Source organism: Macaca mulatta, chromosome 16, assembly GCF_049350105.2.
Source record: "Macaca mulatta isolate MMU2019108-1 chromosome 16, T2T-MMU8v2.0, whole genome shotgun sequence".
In the NCBI taxonomy this organism is placed as follows: Eukaryota; Metazoa; Chordata; class Mammalia; order Primates; family Cercopithecidae; genus Macaca; species Macaca mulatta.
In genome coordinates this window covers 8,050,067-8,073,819 of record NC_133421.1, presented here as the reverse complement: position 1 = coordinate 8,073,819, position 23,753 = coordinate 8,050,067, and the positions used below count along the sequence as shown (strand labels likewise).

The 23,753-nt window shown below is 45.4% G+C and overlaps 1 protein-coding gene across 40 annotated transcripts in view; it reads left to right on the top strand.

The window, feature by feature from the left end:
* KIAA0753 overlaps positions 1-14,864 on the top strand; it is a 64,377-nt gene extending 49,513 nt beyond the window's left edge. For 34 of the 40 annotated variants that reach the window (XR_013406031.1, XR_013406030.1, XM_077970131.1 and 31 more), the window contains 3 exons: positions 2,211-2,331; positions 2,837-3,061; positions 13,308-14,864. Coding sequence is in view for 32 of the 40 variants with exons in the window: in XM_077970131.1 (XP_077826257.1) it covers positions 2,211-2,331; positions 2,837-3,061; positions 13,308-13,425 (464 nt within the window). In the remaining 8 variants the exon portion in view is untranslated. The remainder of the gene's footprint in view (positions 1-2,210; positions 2,332-2,836; positions 3,062-13,307) is intronic. The other 6 variants (XR_013406029.1, XR_013406032.1, XR_013406026.1 and 3 more) reach the window with 1 other exon arrangement.
* Positions 14,865-23,753: the final 8,889 nt, after the last annotated feature.

Sequence of the window (23,753 nt, the reverse complement as noted above, 5' to 3'; positions counted from 1 at the left end):
CTGGCAGCCACCAGTCTACTTAGATAGTGGTTTTACAAAACAATTTTTTTCCCATGGAAGAAAAATGGGCTCAGCTGCTTATTTCCAAAATGTTTCATTATGAACAGACATTTTTAATTTTGATGAAGTCTAACTTATCAATTCTTTCTTGAGTGATTTTTGCTTTCTATGACCTAAGAAACCTTTATCTACTCCTAAGTAGAGAACAGAGTCTCTTGTTTTCTTCTAGAGGCTTTATGGTTTTAGTTTTATGTGTAGGTCTATGATTGATCTTGCATAAAAGTTTGCCTATGATTTGAGGTAGAGGTTGGGGTTCATTTTGGTTTTTCCTAATGGATGTCCATGTGTTCTAGTTCCATTTACTGAAAAGACTTTTGCTTTTCTCCTCCACTTTTCAAAATGTATACATTTGTATTTGGGCTGCAATGGCTAGGTTACTGTCACCACTTTGGCTGGGAAATGTTACTCAAATTCTGTTTGACTTGTGCTTATCAGTTACTGCCTTACTCAACAAAAGGAGGAGAGTAAAGTGCGGTTAAACATTACCTCTAAGGAATGTAAGTGCCCTGAGTACTCCCTCATGAAGACAAAAGGAAATGGGGGATGGAAGGTTTACCACAGCAGCCTGTGTCACATGTCATCATGTAAAATAGGACTTTGAGGTATTGTGTTAGAAAAAGTACTCTCCCTCTCAAATTCTGACCAAAAGATGAGCCATCTAAACAAAACACGAAGGTGTTGCCTTTTGTGTGCTCTCTATTTTCAAGTGCTCTGTGCTTTACTCCTGTTGTTCTCTCTTCCCCCTCAATCCTCCTCCAGCCTCCATTTTCATCCTCATATAATAGTCAAGCCATTCTTCAAGGCCGGGCTCAGTGATCCTGCTCGGCCTGTGCTTTCCCTGGCATCTCTGCACTGGAACTTAGCTCCCTTCCTGGCCCGTGAACGCCCATAGCACTTTCTGGCGTGTCCTACCATGTGTTCAAGGTATTTGTGAAGGGGTCTGGTCTCTCTCAACTGAGCCACAGATTCTTTGAAAGCAGAGAGGTTGTCATTGTGTGTTCCTCACCGTGCCTAGAACGGGACTGGCCCAGCAAGGGTCCTTTTCATCATTGTTGAGTCAGCCCTGGGCATTTTAGCGTCTTTCTGTGTGGAAGCAGAGGAAAGGAAAGTGTTGGAGGGCAATTCGTTTCCCTGATGGTTTGGCCACTGGCCATAAAGTTAGGTTGCATCATGTAGAAGACAGTCTTACAGAGAACTTAGTGTTCTCTGTTTTCAAGGATGATTTAAATTATTAGTCACTATCTGTGACTCTGCCCAGAGTCTAGGTGTGCATTTAAAAGGAGCTCTCTAGGACACTAAGAACTGAAATGAGGTTTTGGACACATTCTGGAATCATGGAATTGTTGTAAGTCTCGTTTCTGGTTGTTCTGTTTGTTTAACTTCATCACAAAACCCAATTTAAAGTGATCTTTGCGTTGTGCAGTATCTATGTCTCTTATCCCCTCTGAGAACAATTGAAAATTGGATTGCACTCTCAGTAATAGTTTTACAAAAGCTGACTTATGTCATACTTCTGTCTGACAGCAAGAAATCATAAGCATGTAAATGTGACCCAAGTCGCTTGACATATAGATGCTCCCTACTTCAGAGAAGGACAAATTTTCTTCCTACACTTGAAATACGTTTAAAATTATAAATAATCTGAAACTCAGAAGAGCTGTCAAGCCTGCAAGTTATAGTTAATAAATTAATGTTTTGACTATCATCATGCAGATTTTTTCAGCATTGCCCAGAGACAAATTAAATCCACTAATTAAGTGTTCAGGTGTGAGTGGTTTTTTTTTTCTCTTCTTCAGTAATCAAAGCATTTAAAGGTTAAAAAACCCAATTGCGTAAGACGCCTTGAGTAGTGGGTGGCTGGGTCCTAATGGAAGCCATGTAGCCTGGGGCTTTTCATAGACCTCCTTAAGAAACCTTCCTCAGAGCAAGTTCATTATTTCTTAACACTGATTCCACATTGGTTTCTTTGTAACATAGAAATTCACCTCTGCATTTAAAATGGGCGTTTTCCCATGGCCCTGCTAGCCAACCCCATCGTGCCTAAGAGATGTCCATGTAACTTGCTCTCAGGTTCTTGGCCACTAGGACGGCTCTAAAGTGGACACCAGCTGTTCTTTATATGCAGTGATTTTATGACCCTCCTTTTCTAGACCAAAAAATCTCAGCAGTAAGTGAAAAGCCCCCGTCTCCTCATCTAATCAGAATCACGAAGACAGTGGAGCGCAAGGATCCAGCCGTGAACATCATGTTAGAAAGGCCCTGTAATGGCAAGTAAGTGGCAGAGACACTTTTGATTTCATTCTAGTTGGTCACCTTTGATGTTACTAGATTTTGAATTCCTGCAGTTCCCATAAGACAGAGAGAAATTCTTCCTTTGAGCAAGATCTTGCCAAAGTCCAGGGTGGCTGAGTAAATAGCATGTTTACAAGATGGGCATTGAATGTGTTGCATCTTGAGGAGCTTTTCCATGTTCAGTAACATTTAGCTGTTTTTTAATGTGGAAAGCATCACATCAGTACATGTAGGTTGTAGCAATATGCACTGCACGATTTGCTTTAAGAATGCTGTTGTCAAAGGGACGGGTATTCCCACTGTGTTGAGGGTTGGTTCATTGAAAAGGGGGAGCAATATATGGTGTTAGGATGTTGAGTTTTGTTCATTGTGAGAAAGAGAAATCAAGATGAGCCTTTGGCTATCAAACCATGAGGGTAAATTAACAGTTTAGCCTTGCTTACAGATGATCTTGAATGCTTTCATCACTTTTATTTGTTCTCAGTTCCCTGGATGAAAGTGTGGGAACAGAGGAGGGATCAGAGAAAAGAGAGGCCCCCCTTCTCTCCCTTGCAGAAGATTCTCAACAGAAAGAAGGCCGAGCTCCCCTCTTTGTCCCACCCGGTATGCGGCACAGCATCGGCGACTACTGCAGTCGTTTTGAGCAGTACCTTCGGATCGTATCTCATGAGGCTGTAGGCTCCTTCAACCCGTGGCTGATAGCTGAAAGGTCAGTGAAATGTTACGGTCTTCTGTTTAGGAACCAAGTGCGAAATTGTTGACTTAGAAAAGGCTGGAGAAAGGATTAGTCAAGGTCTTATTCCATGCTTTGGGGCCCTGGAGTTGCAGTGGTTGTTCTTGGGCTGGGAGACAGGCTTTCTATTTTCAGACACAGGGAACCGTAAAACAGCATGGGTGGTGCCATCCACAGGGGTGCTCTGCAGCCTCCTTTTCCTAGGCAGAGGGTCCCAGTCAGCCCGGGCTGTCATCACAGAATACCATCGACTGCGTGACTTAAACAAGAACGTATTTCTCACAGTCCTGGAGGCTGGGGTGTCTTAAGATCAAGGTGCTGGCAGATCGAGTGTCTGTTGAGGGCCCTCTTCCTGGCTTGCAGATGGCCGTCTTCTTGCCGTGTCCTCACGTGACAGAGAAAGGGAACTCTGGTCTCTTCTTCTCAGAAGGGCACTGATCCCATTGAGGGACCTCCACCCTCATGACTTCATCTAAACCTAATTATCTCCCAAAGGCCCCACCACAGATACTACCACATTGGGGGTTAGGGCTTCAACATACGAATGTGGAGGAAACACGGACATTCAGCCCCCAGCAATAGAAGTATAATACTCAGGAGTCAGTCAGAGCTGATTTCCTGTTGCTGTTAATGCTGATGTTGTCCCATCAGAGAACACAAAATATTCCTGGGCAGGAAACAGCCATGACTGTGGAATCTTCTTGGTGGGGACAAATTTGCTTTTATCAGTAGCAGGCCTCTGATTTTGCAATATTTTCTTTAACCCTTCTCCTTTCATTATGTGGGTAACATAGTTTTGTGGAGTCACAAAACAAGATCCTGTAGCTACTAAATTTTGAAGAATGGGTAGCCCTTTTTTTATGTACAAATAATTAAAAGATATGTGTAAATCTATTCTCTTTAAATAGGGCCCACATTTAAATTCTTCACAAGTTATCACCTTGTTACAAACATGCAAGATATTTTTCATCACTGAGCTAAGTAGTATACTATGATTACATTTATATAGTAGAATAGTAGTATACTATGATTACATTTCTTTTTATTTGCTACTTATTTTATATGTTTGTTAACTCTACCTACACAGTAGCCAGCCTCTCAATAATATAATTTTTGTCTGGATCAAAAGTATCAGTTAATCTCTGTGACTCAGCCCCACCCTTACTTTTTCTCCTGAGACCCCTTTTCCTCCTACCCGAGTCCGGGTGGCTGCTCTCCAGATCTACTGGATGGCTTTCATCCTGGGGCTTCCCTTCCTCATCACCCTTCATGTTCGGTTACATCTCCCTGTAATAGATGCCCTGTTTTCTGATGCCCTTGTCTTCTGCTTTCTTGGTTTACTCTCTTATTTTGATGGAGCATATCCTGCTTTGTGTATTGGAGGAAATTTCTTGAAACTTACAAGTGTGAAAGTGTCTGCCTTTGTACTTGATTGATGACTTGGCTGAATTTAAAATTACTGGTTTATTTTTTCCAAAGAATATACCTTCCTTCTTTTGTGGAGGTGGAGAAGGGATTGTCACTTAGCTGCCAGAATAGGGGTGGAGTGTGTCAGTCCAACTGCTTGTTCTGCAAATTTTCAGCCAGTCTCCTCATTTTCTACCCCATACTGCACTCTGCCTTCATGATTCTCAGCACTCTCACTTCCTGAGCCTTCATGATATTTTATAGGGCAAACCGGCTTGTTTTTGCCTGGCATCCCTCCCACCCCCCGCTTACAGACTCTTAGGTTTCAGCTCCCTCCATGCTGCTAAATCAGTTATGATTCTTCTGTGTGCTTTTATCTTCTGAAAGTCTTGGACATTTCACATCCACTTGTGTCTCTTTTTGTAGATGTATGTATCTGTGTATCTATTTTCTTGTATTTAAGTGGGATTTTGGGTGGGATCAGGGATAATCACTTGTGTTTAAGCCCTCAGGTTGACCCTGAAGTCCTGAGACTTCTCTTTGGTATATATCATAGTACCCTTCAAAGTATATAAGATGCTTTGTTCTGGTAGAGACACACATTTGTCTTCACATGTATTCTTAAGGATTATCTGGGAGAAGAGAAGAAGTAAACTCGACTTGCTTCCTTTTGTTAACACATGCTCCTGTAGCATATGTACTCATTTTCTTGTAACCTGTCCGACTTGCTTAGGCTAACCGGGATATTGGGAAATCCAAAAGCAAGCCAAGGAAGATAGACTGTTCCTGGTGTGTTCTTACCACCTGATCAAATGATACATTTTGTTCACAGTTGTTAGGTAAATGTAGGGAAAATCTCTCAGCCTGTAAGGAATAACAGGTTAAAATGTAGAGGACAGAGCTATTAAAATATGCCTGGATTTTTACAGTATTTTCCTCTGCTGTTCTTTGACCCCAAGTGACAGTGCATGTGAACAGTCTAGCTCTGTTTGGTTTTTATCTCTTCTTTTTTTATTATTTTATTTTATTTTATTTTAGATGGAGTCTCACTCTATCACCCAGGCTGGAGTGCAGTGGTACAATCTTGGCTCACTGCAACCTCCACCTCCTGGGTTCAAGCAATTCTCCTGCCTCAGCCTCCCGAGTAGCTAGGATTACAGGTGCTGGCTACCACATCTGGCTAATTTTTGTGTTTTTAGTAAAGACAAGGTTTCACCATGTTGCCCATGCTGGTCTCGAACTCCTGACCTCAGGTGATCCACCCACCTCAGCCTCTCAAAGTGCTGGGATTACAGGCATGAGCCTCTATCTCTTCTTTTTTAGTTTATGGTTTGAATATTCCAAAGATGAGAGTTATGTTGATCAGATCTTTAAAAAGCATCCAAAGACAGTTGACTTCATCTAAAGGCTCTTGGGTAAGGAGAAAGTTGAGTTTTTTCCTTTCTTTTAATGTCTTTATTCCTCATTATACCTGAAGAAATGCACTTCCAGCGATTAGCATGAGCAGGTGATATAAACTGAATGCAAATAAAAGAGTGATGCGGAAGGAAAGGCTTAAGGTGACAGTGCTTTTATTAAAAGCAAATTCTTAAGAATTACTGGCTTGAAAAACAATCAAGTGAATTCTGGTTGAAAAGGACAAATGAATGTATGTATTTCTCTTTACTTCCTATATCTCTATCCCACTATATGTCATTACAAGAATGAATAAAAGACATGAAACCATCAATGACAGCAAACAAGAAATACCAATAAGAGGCCGGGCGCGGTGGCTCAAGCCTGTAATCCCAGCACTTTGGGAGGCCGAGGCGGGCGGATCACAAGGTCAGGAGATCGAGACCACAGTGAAACCCCGTCTCTACTAAAAATACAAAAAATTAGCCGGGCGCGGTGGCGGGCGCCTGTAGTCCCAGCTACTCAGGAGGCTGAGGCAGGAGAATGGCGGGAACCCGGGAGGCGGAGCTTGCAGTGAGCCGAGATCGCGCCACTGCACTCCAGCCTGGGAAACAGCGTGAGACTCCGTCTCAAAAAAAAAAAAAAAAAAAAAAAAAAAAAGAAATACCAATAAGAATTTGGAAGCCATAAAGTAGTTAGACAAATGGTGACTGACTTAGCAGGCTAGAGAAAGCTAAGTGCCTAATGAGGAGGAAGGCAAGAACCAAGTTTTTCTGTAAAGAACATTGGTTGAGACTCAGGAATTAGAAGCATCAGATGCTTGTGAATGCATGTATGTAGGTGTATTGGGCCATTCTTGCATTGCTGTAAATACCTGAGACTGGGTAATTTATAATGAAAAGAGGTTTCATTAGCTCACAGTTCTGCAGGCTTTACAGGAAGCATGGTGTTGGCATATGATTGGCTTCTCGGGACACCTCAGGAAACGTACAGTCATGGCAGAAGACGAAGTGGGGAACAGGCACATCACATAGCAAAAGAAGGAGCAAGCAAGGGGTGGGGGAGAATGCCATACACTTTTAAATGACCAGGTCTCATGAGAACCCACTATCATGAAGAAGCACCAAACCATGAGGGGTCTTCTCCCATGATCCAAACACTTCCCACCTTGCCCCACCTCCAGCACTGGGGATTACAGTTCATCATAAGATTTGAGCGGGAACAAATTATACAAACTGTATCAACAGGTGAGCCAGGAAATAGGAGGCTTGCTTGACATTCTTGTTCTTGAAAATGAGCAGACAGCTGAGATGACCAGACATTTGATAAAAGATACGTAGGCTATTATAACAGATAAGCACTCTGAGGAAGCAAAGCAGACAATACAGTGAGAAGAATAAAACATTAAAAACAGGCTAGAATTAATATTCTCAGAGAGGTAAGTGAAACTGTTATATCATGAAACAAGAACAGGATACTATAAAAAAGGAACTTTCAGGGAATGAAAAGAAAGTTCTTAGAAATTAAAAACATGATGGCTCAAGTAAACTCACTAGAAGGATCCAAAGAAAAAAGTCAAATGTTTCAAGTGGTAGAATAAAAAGACAAGAAACTAGGTAGTAGAGAAGAAATATTTTTAAAATTAGAAGCCTGTTCTAGGAGATTCAACATCTAAATCACTGGAGTTCCAGAATGTGAGAAAAGCGAAAAAGGAGCAATGGGAAATTATCACAGAAATGCTATAAGAAAATTTCCCAGAAGGCTGTCTTTAGATTGAAAGGGTTCATCAGTTGTCCTCTTGTGAGTGAGTGAAGGAATAAATGAATACAACAGAACAGAACACACCATGGCACATCATTATGAAAAGGAAATTTGAGCATCTCAATATAAGGAAAAGAAAGATGGCAAAAGATTCCAGAGGGTAAAAACTGTACACATTCAAATAATCAGAAATGAGAATGGCATATTGTTTTTAGTAGCAACACCAGAAGCTAGAAGATTTTAGAGCCTACTTCCAAAATTTAACTTAGAATTATGTGCTCAGATAAATTATCAATTAAAGATAAGGGCAGATAGAACAGAAACATTTTTAGGGCTGGGTATGGTGGCTCACATCTAATCCCAGAACTTTGAGAGGCTAGGCGGGAGGATTGCTTGAGCCCAGGAATTTGATACCAGCCCAAGCAACATAGTGAAATTTCATCTCTACAAAAAATAGAAAATTAGCTGAGCATGATGCTACATGCCTGTAGTCCCAGTTACTCAGGAGGCTGAGGTGGGAGGATTGCTTGAGCCCAGGAGGTCAAGGCTGCAGTGAGCTGAGATGGCACCACTGCACTCCAGCCTGAGTGACAGAGGGAGACCACATCTCTAAAAAAACCAAAAACACATTTTCAGGTGGGCAAAGTGTTTAAAAATTTAGTTCCCATGCTACTGGAAGATCTAAATTACCAATGCAAGATGTACATTAAGAAAGAGGAAGACTTGGGTTTTAGTAAACTTAGACTTCACAGTGGAACTTCCAGAAGAATGGCAAAAGCCTTTCCCGGATAAGATTTTTCAGTGAGCATAGAAAAGAACTAATCCAGATTAGAGTAGTGGGACAGAATACTCCAGCAGGGATGGTTCCACAAGGGGAAAAGCAGAACGGGGAAGATTAAAAAAGGAAGAAGAAAAACAGATACTTTACCTATAATGTGTTGGAATGTAGTGGAAGTACCCTTGTATTTCTCTCGCAGTTTAGGTATAAATTAGTGATAGGAATATAGAAAGTGAAGCAAATATAAAAACGAGGTAATCACTTCTGCTCCTAGTGATGACGCACTTGGTAATCTGGACCACCTCTCCCACTGAGGATAACTTTTAATAGAAAAGCTGTATTAAAAATAAAACCTATATTCTTGAAGGCATCAAGAAGTTAACTAGGTAATGAAGAATAACTGGGCCAGGGTCCTGGAGAAGACAGAGCCCTGGGGAGGTTAGCCCTTTGTTGAGCACTGGGTAGCCAGTTTGGAGGGAGATGAGCAGCACTTCTGACAGCCTTTTCAGAACAGAGGACAGAGGCTGGAATCAGAGGACAGAGGTTGGAATTCACGGGTTGCCAAAGTGGGGTAATTGTCCTAGTGAACTTTCCTCACTTTTAATTGGGCCCCCAAAAGATTGCACTCTGGAAGTACAGGTGACCTGGATATAAATAGGCCTTCTCAGGGACTCCACTCAGCATCAAATTATCTCAGACTGGATTGAGGTGATTCTAGATTGTTACTGCCCCACAGGTACCACACATTAGAAAACATGAATTTTCTCTGGAGGAAAATAACATCATCTTAGGAATCAAGTTATTTCTACGATTGTCAAATACGCGTATATGGTGAAAAATAACCAGGCAACAGAAAGACAAGACAATAACAAGAACAGACCTATAGCAGATACAAATATTAGAGCTATCAGACACAGACATTAAAATAACTGTGCCTAGTGCATTCACAGACATTAAAATAACTGTGCCTAGTGCATTCACAGAAATAAAAGACACAAATTAGAACTTCAGCATAGAACTGGGAACTAAACAAAATCCAAATGGACATTCTAGAATGAAAGATAAAGTTTCTGAAATGAGGAATTCATTGGTTGGGCTCAATAGCAAATTAGACACAACAGAAGAAAAAATTAGAGACTTGGAGCATAGGACAGAAGAAAATATCCAGAGTGATTCCCGGAGACACACAAAAAAAGATGAAAAGTGAAGAAGAGAGGGAAAGGGACATAGAGGAGGTAAGAAGGTCTAACATGTTGTTGGAATCTCAGGACAGGAGAGAGAGAAAATGAGTCAGAAACAACATCCCAAGAGATAATGGCCGTCAATTCCCCAGAGTAGCAAAAGACATCAAGTCATAGATTTAAGAAGCTCCAAAAACCCCAAACAAGAAAAATAAAAAGAAATCCATACATAATAATTACTGAAAGATCTCAGACAGAGAAAATCTTAAAATCAGCTGGAGGAAGAAAAATCAAGACAAGCAAAAACAGTGGAAACTGGAAGACCTGGCATATCTTTTAAAATTCCAAATGAAAAGAACCACCAGTCTGGAGTTCTAAGCCCAGTGAAAGATACATCAAGAGGCAAGGTGAGAAAAGAGTTTCCTAACAAAGCTGAATTACCAGTAGACCTTCACTGTAGGAAATATTAAGAGTATTTTGGGGGCAGAAAGAAAACAGTCACAGATGGAAGATCAGAAATATAGGAAGGCATGAATTTTAAAAATAGGTAAATAGGTGGGTTAAAGTGAATATTGGCTGTATGAAACAATACTGATGTTTTATGGATGCGCGTGTATGTGTACTCACACATTTAAAGTATACAGTAACAATAGCATGTAAGAATGTAAGGAAGGGGATAAATTTCATATTCTGAGGTTCTTGCATTGTATGGGAAAAAGGGTAAGAATGTCAATTAATGTTAGACGTCAAGTCATAGATACTTGTAATCCAGGGTGGCCACTTAAAGAATCATAAAAGTGTGTGTAATGTCCAAGTCAGTAGAGAAGAACAGATGTAGTTTAAAAATTACAAAATCTAAAGGAAACCAAGAAAGAAGAGAGAACAAAGAGCCAAATGTAGAAAATACCTATTATTTTAGAAGCATAAATTCAAATATATCAGAATAACATTAAAGGCAAAAGGACCTTACATGCCAATTAAAAGACAAAGGATTGTCAGATTAGCAAAAAAAACCAAAAACAACCGGGTGGGAATGGGGTAGAAGGGATAGGAGATGGGGAGTGAAACTTATCTGCATTTACCATTTTTGTGTAACTCTGACTTTTGAAACCATGTTAATGTTTCTTATACATCCCCTTTAATCAACAGGGATGGGAAGGGGGCCTTAAGTCGAATACAAACAGAAACATGAACCTAACTGTATTTCAAATAAATAATATAATCACACTAATGGAGTGAAGCCTAAATAACTTTTGAACACAGTATATTGACTATACCTCTGGCTAAAGACAAAAAGAACTATAAACACATAACTGGATTCTAGTTTGTAGGTTTCTTTTACACAGTGGCATGGGTTAACAGTTCTAAAACTACTTTATATTTTAGGATTGGTCCAATAAGTAAGTACATTGTGAATAATGGGAGCAAGGTTTCTAGGGGAAGGTTGGGATGAATATATGGTTTTTTACAGATGTAGAAATAGATACAGGATGTTTCTTAGTTTGTCTGCTGAGAAGGCCCAGAAGCAGAGGTGCCAGTAGCAATGAGCACACCTGGTACCCACATCTTGGTTTCTAAATACCATTCTCCATGAAGAGGTACCCGGGCTTCTTGGAAGAATGGCTGATTACAAGACTGGGGCTGGAAAAATGTAAGATAAGCCTCAGACATACTGTGCTAGAAAGGAAGTGCTCAAAGGATGGGGACATGTCAAGAGTTCACAGGAGTTCACAAGAGCGCCTAGTGGCCAAATCCAGGACATTTTCAAGCATCAAAATAAGTAATAATAGTAATGGATTACAAACTATACAATAAAATAAGACCAAACGATAAGGCCAAACTGATAGGAATGAATACATAAGTAAAGGAGAAGGGAAAGCTTTCATTACAGTAGAATGCCAGCTATTAAATGGAGAAGGAATGATGGAAGTAGAAAATCCGTGTTTATCAACCCTGTAGTAATTGATTTAGGCGAGTTTGATGAGAAACAGGAGTTTATGTAGTCTCAAAGTATCTCCCTCCACTACACCATTAATTACAAAGGGAAAAACAGTAACTTTACAAGGGAGAAACCTGGCAGACATCACCATAACTCAGTAATGCAAAATTCACTGTCATCATTAATGAATATCAAATAGATACCATGGTGCACTCAAAGGACACACTGTCCTTCTGGGGCATCCCTTTCAAAAACGTATGGCCTGAATCTGATCTTAAGGAAAAAAACCAAATTGAGGGACATTCTCCCCGCCCCCACCCCACCCCCACCCCCAAAAAAAGGCCTTTACTCTTTAAAAAATGTTAAGGTCATGAGAGGCAAAGAAAGACTGAAGAACTATTTCAGATTACCGTAGACTGAAGAGCTATGACAACAAAATGCGACATGGAATCCCGGACTGGAATCTTGGACTAGAAAAAATTTTCTTTCGAAGGACATTATTTGAATGGTTGGCAAAATTTGAATAAGGCCTGTAGATAGATAGGCCTGTAGAATAGATAATAGTTTCGTATCAATGTTAATTTTATAATTGGTATAATTGTACCATAGTTATTTAAGAGAATGTCCTTGTTTGTAGGGCTACTTGGGAGATATGAAACCTGCACCGTTCAGAAAATAAAGGGGGGTGTGTGTGTGTGTGTGTGTGTGTGTGTGTGTGTGTGTACAGGGAGCACCCGTGCAGAGTCCCCTAGTATCCTGCCCTGTCTCCTACAAGAAGGCACACCCCTTTCCTCCGTCGGCCAGTCAGGCAGCTGTTAGAGGTGGGGCTAGGTTGCAGCTGGTTCATTTCTGGTCGCCTCTGGTTTCAAACACATTGAGGATGAAGTCCATCCTGTGTATGTTTTAGGCCCATCCCTCTAGCAGGATTTTGGGATCTAAGCACCATCGCATCCTTCTGTCTAGGAGAGCAGGGCCTCTTACCTTGTTTTTCTTCTTCAAAAGTATCTTGGCCGGGCATGGTGGCTCACGCCTGTAATCCCAGCACTTTGGGAGGCTGAGGTGGGCAGATCACGAGGCCAGGAGATCGAGACCATCCTGGCTAACATGGTGAAACCCCGTCTCTACTAAAAAAATACAAAAAATTAGCTGGGCGTGGTGGCGGGCGCCTGTAGTCCCAGCTACCTGGGAGGCTGAGGCGGAAGAATGGCGTGAACCTGGGAGGCGGAGGTCGCAGTGAGCCGAGATCCAGCCACCGCACTCCAGCCTGGGTGACAGAGCGAGACTCTGTCTCAAAAAAAAAAATCTTGGCTGTTCTTGGCCTTCTGAATTTCCATTTAGATTTCAGAATTGACTTGTTAATTTCCACAGCTGAGTAAAAGAATGACTCCCATACATGGCTGTATATACCTTTACTGTATTTTATTTTATTTTATATATTTTGAGACGGAATCTTGCTCTGTTGTCCAGGCTGGAGTGCAGTGGCGTGATCTCTGCTCACTGTAACCTCCACTTGCCAGGTTCAAGTGATTCTTCTGCCTCAGCCTCCTGAGTAACTGGGTTTACAGGTGTGCACGCCACCACGCCTGGCTAATTGTATGTATTTTTAGTAGAGACAGGGTTTCACCATGTTGGCCAGGCTGGTCTCAAACTCCTGACCTCAGGTGATCCACCCGCCTCGGCCTCCCAAAGTGCTGGGATAACAGGCGTGAGCCACTGCGCCTGGCCTTGTGCATACCTTTGGTTGTGTTGTTTGTCTTCCAGCTTTTCAGAAGAGCTGGTAGATGAAGCTCTGGGTGCCGTGGCTGCTGAACTTCAGGATATGTGTGAAGATTATGCAGAAGCCGTGTTCACCTCAGAATTCTTAGAGGCTGCTACATAAAGGCTCTCCGAGGCGAGGCCCTTTGTCTCACACTGGAGAAGGGATGGCACTACCCTTTGTTTTGGCCCACAGGAAATTTTCATCCTCAGCTGTGCATCCAGGCCCAGAAGGTGCTGCCCACGGAAAGGAAGGCAGTGCCAGGGAGGTCATCCTCACTTTGCATTTTCTTTTGTTATGGCAATGGTTCTAGAAATGTATGATGCAATGTATTATACTTACCGGTGCCCAGGAAACACGACTTGATGATGGCAATATTTTCAGAATGTGTACTTTTCCTATTGAAATATGATGTTCATTCCTCTGGCTCAGTTTGGTGATGAAAATGTTTTGAAAGATAATCGATACGTATATTTCACACACGGATTCAGGTTGCTTTTGAACCCTTGGTGGCATTGATGCCAACACAAGTGCAGCTACTAGCTGGTCCCATCGCCGGGCCCCTGTTTTGCATCTTTGGCGATTTCCTGTCAGGACCTCTGGCCCTACTAGGCTACAGACTCAGGGAGAGCACAGTTTGGCTATGCTGCCAAACCTCTGCTCTGCTGCAGCTTATTACAAACAGGAGCCCCCCACCCCCACGCCCACCCCCGGTTGTCAGTGCACAATAATAAACACACATTTCTTCAATGTTCCATTCCTAGGTGATTTTCACATTTTTAGTTCCTCAGCATATTTTATTGCTGTGTTTGACACAATCTGGTATAAAAAACTTTCTCTGGATTCAGAGGAAGTTTGAGGAATCAGGAGAGGCCCAGGCCTTCTCTGTGCCTGGCTGAAGGTACAGAGCTCGCCGTGTCTCCGATGAGGTCAGAAGTGTCTCTATTTCATACCACAAAGGAACTCCGAGTGGGAGTAGAGAACAGACGGGTGGCGCGGAGACCTCTGCGTCTCCCCAGAGAAAGGAAGAAACTTAAGAACCGTCGTGGCCTGGTCCTCCAACATCTTACAGATCATGTTTTCCAAGAGAAAAGCCTGTGTTTTCAGAAACTCTGCATTCAGAAAAAGAAACACAATGTGCATAAGAATCAGGCCACTGCCTGGGAAGACTTCCTCTCAATTCCTAGCCTGAGGCTCAGTGAAGGAAACGTGCAGAAAGAATGCCGGAGACGCCCCCAGGGAATAAGGGAACTCTTTATAGCCCGTCCAGTGCTGTCATCTGGGATTTTTCTCTGAAGTACGAGAATTTCAGGTGATTTAAGCTGCTTGATCACACTTATTTGTGCAAAATTGATTTTCATTTAATGTTAATGTTTTCCTGCTTAATTTTATATAACTTCAGAATGTAAAGAGCTTCAAGGTAAATTACAAGGTCTTTCAACTGGGGAGTTAAATGTGTACACTTGAATTAATAGGAGCACCTGTCATTGCTAGTATAAAGTAATTTGTGTGGCAGTTTGTACTGTGCTGATTTTTAAAAATAAACCCAATATTTTAAAGTATGTGCCTGTCTATTTGAAATAATTTACATCTCCCTTTTTTCCCACAGGCAAAGTGAAATGTGATTTACAGAAACCATTGAGAATACTTTTATATGTGATATGAGTATAGTGGATTATTTGCCACCCCTTCCCACCGAGAAAAAAAAACAAATGACAATGAAAGCTAACATTTATTGGGCACCTGCTAAAGCGTTGCTCTCCAGGCCCGCCATGTAGTGACTTACTTCATCCTCACCTCATCTCTGTGAGGTGGACAGCATCATTGTTCCCATCGTATAGATGAATAAAGCGAGGCACAGGAGGAGATAATTTGACCAAACAAACTTTGAGTTCACCTGAGCACCTTTCCTTATCTTCCTGCCTTTCCCTATCCCCACTCAACGTGTTCTGGACACAGTCCTCTGGAGCAGTCCCTTTCCTCACACTTCTGCTGCAGCCCATGTCCTGAAAGACCGAGCCCAGGCTTTGCCTTGGTTCAGGATCTTCCCACTCTCTCTCCTGCTCCTCCCACCAGGCGGATCTGCCCTTCTCTGACTCATGGGTGGGGCTTCAACCAGCCCCAGTGTCCAGGTGTCGACTTTATATCCCTAGCCCATCGCAAACATCCGCAGCCAGAGCATTCTCCAAAGACACAAAAATATACTGCAGGAAATAAACATTTTTATTTGAAAATGGAAGCTAAATCCTTAGAATATAAAAGTTCCCATTTATCGCCTTGGAGCCAGCCCAGACATCTAGAATTTTTGTTCTTCATGAACAAGGGCTGACCGTACATCATTCTGTAATTCCCTTCAGCTTTCTCCCAAACTATTCGTGTACTATTTTCAGAAGCAGAAACACACGAATTCAGTGTTTTTGTGTTGCATAGGCCATCCCCAATGTACAGAGACATGAAAATGCACTCCAAGCACTCCACCGCCGCAGCTTGACCACACAAGATTTCTGTCTGTTTCTGTGCTTACCTCTAGACTGTTTAGCTCCTTGAGGGCAGGGACCCTGCCTAGCTTGTAGTTGGTGCTCAGTAAATTCTTATGAATTAATGAAAGGTGAAGGGCAGACTGATTGATTTTATACAGGGGGGTCTGTCACATAGTCCACAGAAATTTATGTTGTCCTTTTGTGATCCTGAGATAGAATGCCATTGAGAACTATAATTCCATCTTAGAGGTACTGCTGCCATTGCAATTCCAGCTCAGATGGCAAGAACTTGCTTCCTCCTCCTAGAGCAGGGGATGGGCCTCAACCTCAGGCTGCTCCTGACTTTGAGTGAGCCTTGGCCAGAGTGCTCCTGGGGACTAGGCTGGGGCAGCCCAGGGACTAGAGAAGAAGACAGGAGGATGTGCATGGGAGCCCCTTTCCTCTCATGTTCTGTTACTATTTCAGCACTGTGATCCCTTCTCCCTCTGCCCGCTGGTGCTGGGGTTTGGAGGAGAGATGGTGAGGAGAGAAGGGCTCTCCTCTCTCCACTTCCTCCCTGGGCTCACGGTTCCTGCTTTCCTGAAGGTGGTCTGAGTGTGTGTGTGTGTTGGGGGAGGTGGAGGCATGAACTGTACTGTGGCTAGTGGGTCTGAAAGACAGGAGGAAGGGCCTGAGGGAAGCCCCAGGGCCAACAGCAAGGGGAAAGGTCCAAGTCAGAAAGTCCCCCGCGCTCTCTGTGGCTGTGTAGGTTTCCATCACGCTTCTGTGTTTGTGAGAGGAGCTCTCTTTATTTTGGCAACGTGAGACAGTAGTGAGAATTCCCTGCAGAGCCTGTAAATCAGGGGTGTCCGCATCATCATGGGCTTGTTATCACCACAGAAGTGCCCTCTGGAAGGGGCCGGCCTGTGAAAGGGCTCCCGGTTCTCTGGGCTCTTGGAGAGCCGCAGAAGGGCAGTGGCCTTGCCCCACTCAGTCCGTTCATTCAGGAGCCGAGATCTCAGGTCTGTTTCCACACTGGCATGTTGACTGAGCCCAATAACCTGGGCCTGGATTGGAGGGGCTTCCGCCTGACATCCTGTGTACTTCCTATCAGTCCTCAGTAGGGGCCCCAGGAAACCCCAGATAGGGACCCTAGGCTGGTTGTCAGGCCCAAGTGAACTCAGGCAACAGACCCAGTAGGGTCCTTCCCCGACCTGGAGTGCACAGCTGGCTTCCAGAGTCAGGGCTCCCCTCCCAGTTCAGCTCCAGTGCTGGGTTCCCCTCTTGCCAGCCTGCCCAGGGCCTTGCTCTGCCCTCCCCAGTCTTCTCCCCAAGCCTGCACCTGCCTTCCCAGATGACCCTTTTATCCTTTATCTGCTGCTATCCCTGGAGTCCCCTTAGCTGTTCTCGTCCTCATATACCTGGAAATCCTTTCCTTAAACCAGACCTCCAGTCTTTTACTGTCTTCCCTGGCTCACTTTCCATCCATCCAACTGGACTTCTGCCTGTGGCCTGGAGTTAGGTCCATCCGTTCCCACCACCGAGGCTGCCTCCCAGCCCCCAACCTCGTCACGGCTGGCTACTCCCCTTGGGGAGTCCAAGCCACTCGCATACTCTGTCCTCTCTCTCCCTGGTGTTGTCATTTGTTCCCCATGACACTCTGGGCCTCATAGTTTTATCCCTCCCTCCACTCATTCCAACACCTCAAAATCCTTTCTGGAGAACCTTCAAAGGTCTTACCCAGTAATTTCTGGAGCATCTTTACACTATCTCAGGTGAGACCCCGTCCACCTCCATGTCCTCATTTCTAAAACCCCTTCTGGTCACCGCTGGCCCTTTGCTTTCACTGCAGCCCTCCACCCTGTCCCCTTTTAGCCTCCCCACTTGGGATCTCTCATCTTGTATTGCTCTGTGGCCTCCTCCATCCCCACCCTTCCTCTCTGCCTCCCTCCCTGAATTTAGTCACGCATTTCCCTTCTGCTCTGCCTGGCTCCCCCAGAATCTCCCACCCACACATCGTTCCTCTGTCTTCACTGTGGGTCTTGGCCAGGTCAGCCTGAGGCCTCTCACTCCTGAGCTGCGGAGCCCTGCAGAAGGTCACTGGGCCTGTGTCCCAGAAGCCCACAGCACATTCCCGCCACCTGCCACAGGGAGGCCCCCAGCGCTCCAAGAGAGCTCTATCCATGCCTGGCAACTCTTGTGGACTGGGGAGAATTCTAGGGAGACTTTCAGCTCTGAAATGCTGTGATCACGAGGGGCAGGAGCATTCAGATCCCAGACATGTGGGCTCTGCCATCTGCCCCACAGCCCCAGAGTTCCCTAAGCCTGAGCTGAATTTGACACTCGTTTCTCAAGTGCACATGGGAAGCAGGGAGTCCAGGGAGCCACGGAGATCAAACTGGCCACCAAACTTGTGCAGCCACCATCCTATATGGCCCTAAAGACCTCCGGGGGGAGAGTGGCCTCTCCAGGGCCAGGCTCAGTAAGAGATGTGGCTTTTCTTAACCATAATTAGCCAACGCACTGCTTCTGGAGACTTACTAAAGGTCAAGAGAAGTTCCTTGAATGCTTTGAACAACAGCTCACCTATTCGCTGGCACTTCAGAATTTATAAAATGCGTTTACGTATATTCTTTCCTTACGTCACTGTAACCACTCCTGTTTTGTATACCAACAGTAATTCGGCTCATTAAGAACTGAGCCACAAGTTAAACTCCTGTGTGATTTTCGTGCCTTGGTTTCCTAATAGGTGAAATGGGAATGAAAACATAGCACCCACCCAAGGTTTTGGTGAGGATTAAGGGACATACCCATGAAACCACTTAGAATCGCGCTGGGCAGACAGTAAGTGCTCAATAAATGTTACCTATTAGACTCCCCACTGAGAACCTCCTAAGAGGGAACCTTTCAGCTTCTTCGCACAGGCTTGGTTCCGAAGCGTGTCCCTGGCCTTCTTCCACCCATTGCGCACTCTCTCCTGCTCACAATCTTGTGCCTCTCCTCGTCTCGCCTGTCACACCGGACACTCGGCAACACTTTTCCTGGCCTGGCCTTTGGCTGCCCTGAGTCACACACACACCTGGCTTCCCCCTCCAGTTGGTCTGCCTGGGCTGCCTCAGATGGACGCCCTTGCTCTTGGGCTTCCGGTGCCACCAGAACTTTCTAAACTGGACCACGTCCTTATGGGGTAGTTGAAGTATTAGCCCCATTTTACAGATGAAGAAACTGAGGTTTGCAGAAATTAAGGGGCTTGCTCCATGTCACGCAGACACGGGGACAGGGCCAGAACTCAACCTGGATCCTTTGACTTCAAGTCTAGTAGCCTTTCCATTCTGCCACACAGTTTGATCTTTCTGCCAAGTAGATGATTCTTAGATGGCCTAGGAAATCTTAGCAGATGTCAAACATAAGGGCAGTCTCCAATTTTTAAAAAATCAGCAAATATTTTCTGTGGTCCCACTCTTCGCCAGGCACGACGGTACTTGGTTCTGGGCGTATAAAGAGGACTGACATACCTGTCCTCACTTTCTTTTTTTTTTTTTTTTTTTTTTTTGAGATGGAGTCTCGCTCTGTCCCCCAGGCTGGAGTGCAGTGGTGTGATCTCAGCTTACTGCAACCTCTGCCTCCCGGATTCAAGCGATTCTCCGACCTCAGCCTCCTGTGTATCAGGGATTACAGGCGTCTACCACACCCTTGCTTCACTTTCTAGCACGGCCCAGCACAGTGACCAGGTCAGAACTGAGCTGTAGGCTCAGTTTCCAGCCACTCCATCAGGGTCTGCTTTCCTGAGCCCCTACACTCCTGCCGGGGCTAGAAACCCTGCCCACAGAGTAGCGATCACCCCACTGCTTGGGTGCTATGTCCTAGGTGCTTTATTTACGTCACCTCATCTGAATCTCACACTAGTATTGAGATACAGAGTATCATCCCATTTTACAGATGAAACGGAAACAAAGCAAAGTGCAGATTTTCCCTTCTGAAAAGTGGTTGTCACCGGGTCTCATTACAGATTTGATACTCTTCCCAGCATACTGCAGTGCTGCTCCCTGGGCCCTGGCATCCAGCCTGCTGCTGGCCAGGCCCTCCCGTCTCAGAGTCTCCTGCCAGGAGCTGGGGCTCTGCTCTGAAGGCACAAGTCAACTAGCGGCTGCATGCTGTGCTGTGGTCTCACTTGTGGCCTTGCCCACCGGGCCCAGGTGACTGTGAATTGGATGTGCCAGTACCAGCCCTAGCCTGGGCTGCCTCTGGGCCGGCTGTGCCCATGCAGTGCTGTTCCCCAGATGACTTCCTGCTGCACCCAGGCCAGCCTCCGCAAAGCCAGCATCCCCAGTGCTCCTGTCTCGTTTCCTCCCCTGCCTCCCAAAGGCAGCATTCTCAGGCAGCCTCTCCCCATGTGGTGGCAAAATGGGCCCAGCAGCCTCAGCCTGATGTTCTTTCTATTTAGCAATCACAGTAGAAAAGAAGAACCCGTGATCCCCAAGAGGGCCAGCCAATGCCCCTGGGTTACTGGTCTCTGCCTCTGATTGGCCCAACTTGAGTAACAAGCCCATTTCCCAACGAATCCCTATGTTCTGATTGGTCACATGGGAGTCATATGTCCACCCCCAGAAAAGAGGACAGATCAGCATCATTTTAGCTAGTGAACATGGGGCAGGCAGCTCCACCGAGGAAGATGGGGGCCCTGTACGTGAAGCGGAGGGAGTTGACGCTGGACAGGCACAAACTGCCACTGCACATGTAAAAAGCAGCATGCCTGGTCATAGACAGTTTTCAATTTGCATTACCATTCATTTAAGGTAAACTACACACTACAGAAATGCAGAGAGGCCGGGCGCGGTGGCTCATGCCTGTCATCCCAGCACTTTGGGAGGCCGAGGCGGACGGATTACTTGAGGTCAGGAGTTTGAGACCAGCCTGGCCAACATGGTGAAAACCCGTCTCTACTAAAAATACAAAAATTAGCCTGGCATGGTGGTACACACCTGTAGTCCCAGCTACTCAGGAGGCTGAGGCAGGAAAATCACTTGAATCTGGGAGGTAGAGGTTGCAGTGAGTTGAGATCGTGTCACTGCACTCCAGCCTGGGTGACAGAGTGACACTCTGTCTCAAAAAAACAAAAAAAAGAGAAAGAAAAGAAATGCAAAGAGAGTTTAGACACAGACCTTTTCAAAGCAGAATAAAAACAAAGCGGGAGGAGAGGGAAGCTAGCGTACTGTGGTTGTACATTGAAAGGGGCGAGTCACTGTTAGTGAGGGTTGTGGTTTTGATGGTCTTCATGGAGGAGGTGACATTTGAATTAGGCCTTGAAAGATAGTTGATGCTCTTTCAAAGCATGAAGTCTTGAAAGTGGAGGACATGCGTGTGAACACAGTGTGATGAGACAGCAGAGGTGCTGGTGGGATTTACCAGAGCTGATAGGTCCACACAGCCATCTCAGCCCTACACAGATGAGCAGGAGAGCACCCTGTACCTGAGAAGGCTGAATGCATTGGAGGCAGTGAGGAGTGGCCTCAACAGCTCATTACTCCACCAGGCAAAGAATTTTGTTCAGCTTCAAGGAGATGCTCTTGAGTAGGAATAGACAATGTCCCCCATCCTGTCCTCCCTCCCTCCCTTTGAAAGCAAGACTTACCTCAGATTGCCCTTGCTCACGCTTTCTAATCTTTATTCTGTTTCTAAATGGGGGAGTCTACCGGGAGCCCCAGGCCCTTGCCAAGTGCTCCATCTGTATTTAATCAATCCCTCCTCTGAAATCCAATCCGTCATAAATTCCAGCCGTACAATAAATGTGCAGAGAGGTCTGCAGGCATGGGCTTTTATAGTCAAGGAGAAGCAGCACTGGTGCCCAAACGATTGAATCAAGAACAATGGGACTCCGAGAGAGGTGCGTGCAGGAGGGGCAAATACCGGAGGGCGAGCGGCTGTGCCCGAGAGCCTGCTGTTCTTGGCCTGAGTGTGTGCCCTCCCAGCAAGCCGGGCACGTCCTCTGCCCGCCTCCCCACCTTTCTTAGCTCTTGGTAATGGATTTTATATCTGCTCAGTGTGATGAAGGCGGCTTGGCAGTTCTCAAAGACCTACAGAAATCTCCTCCCGACCCTCCAATGAGAAGCCGGCAGCCTTCGTCACCCTTGTGGGTGGCTCTCTGGCCAACATTTACTTTAATGTCAAAAAGAAATCCCAGGCATGGGATTTGAAACAGATGCGGGGCTGACTGGGCAGCTGGGTCTTTGTGAGGACAATCCGGGCAGGGCCTGGGGGCCTGGGCTCTTTCTGTCCATGTTGATCGTGGTCTAACCTCTGGAGGAGCAAGTAGTGGACTCCCCATTCCGGGCTGGGGCCTCGGGCTGGCATGCATCACTTGTGACCTGCAGCGTGTGTGACAGAGGCCACCTGGGCATGAGTGGGGGGAGCTGCTGGCTTGGCTGCCAAAGCTTTTAATTAACTCAGATAATTGTTCACAGCTTTAGGCATGAACAAGCCCCAGGCTCCTCACACTGACTTAGGGGGCCTGTTTCCCATCCGAACAAAGGAATTGACTAAAACTGGAGTTCTTGCTATTTTGAAGGGTCAGGACCCCTTTAAAAACCTGGACAATGCTGTGGACCCTTTCCTCAATAAAGACACACACAGGGGCCGGGCGCGGTGGCTCACGCCTGTAATCCCAGCACTTCGGGGGCCCGAGGCGGGTGGATCACCTGAGGTCGGGAGCTCGAGACCAGCCTGACCAACATGGTGAAACCTCGTCTCTGCTGAAAATACAAAAATTAGCCTGGCGTGGTGGCAAAAGCCTGTAGTCCCAGCTACTCAGGAGGCTGAGGTAGGAGAATGACTTGAACCCGGGAGGCGGAGGTTGCAGTGAGCCGAGATCACACCATTGTACTCCAGCCGGGGCAACAGAGCGAGACTCCATCTCAAAAACAAAAAACAAAAAACAAAAACAACTATCTGAAACAGTTCACGTAGATAGCAGTGTCCTCGCCACAATGCACTTTCCAATCTCGGAGGCAGGCAGAGAAGGATTTACTACCCCTTTTTCTGTGAATGAGAGCAAAAACCCAAAGTGGAAACAGGTCTCACAGGAAATCAGGAGCAAAACTGGGATTAGACCTAAGGTCCTCTGATTCCCAGTCTGGTGCTCATTCGGCTGCATCACTGTTTCCTCTTGCTTTTTTAGCCTGTGTTCCCTTTTGATGCATGAAAAAAACCCCAAACGAACCAAAACAGAAAACGTCATCCCCCCACCCCAGGAATGTCCAATAACTCTTCCCCAGTATGTGTGGAGGGGAGCAGGAATCCACTTCCCCAAGTGGAGCCTCACTGCATCTTAGGCTCAGAAGGCTTTTGTTAAGTATTACTTTCTATGGCTTGAAATAGAATGTCAAGAAATAGAACTCTGAAAATCATGGCTGTTCTTACTTCCTGAGTATGAAATACTGCAATGTCGAAACATTGAAAAGCACACAGCCTGCGGCAGCCCCAACAAAAAAGCACTACGGGAGGACCAGCAGCCTCTTCCTCCCCGGGAGGCGGGGGAGGGATCGATATGGGAGACCCCCCCAACCCCTTCTGTGCAGTTTCCTGCAGAGGATGTTCTCACATCCTCATGCCGGGAGGAGTGCTCATCACAGCTGGCCAAAAAGTCCCTCACTCACACACCCCTACATAAAGGCAGCTGCACCCTTCTGGAAGTTTCTGGAACCCTTAACTTTGGCCGGGGTCTCGGGGTGAGTTCTGGGGGAATTCCTGGGTAGGCGTGATGACACAGCCCCTACTGTTGAAGTCATTTGGAATTTGCAATCCCTCACGAGAATTGTCCAACCCTCAGAAGTCTATTGCACTCTCCATGCCCTTGGAATATGGTTATGTGGATACAGAGCCCTGCCTCCCAAGACAGGACCCTCCAATCCTTGTCTCCCACACCTGGAAGCTGGGGCATGCATGTCCCAGGTTTGCCTAATCATGCTTGGTTGGAATGAATGATTCAAAACTGAT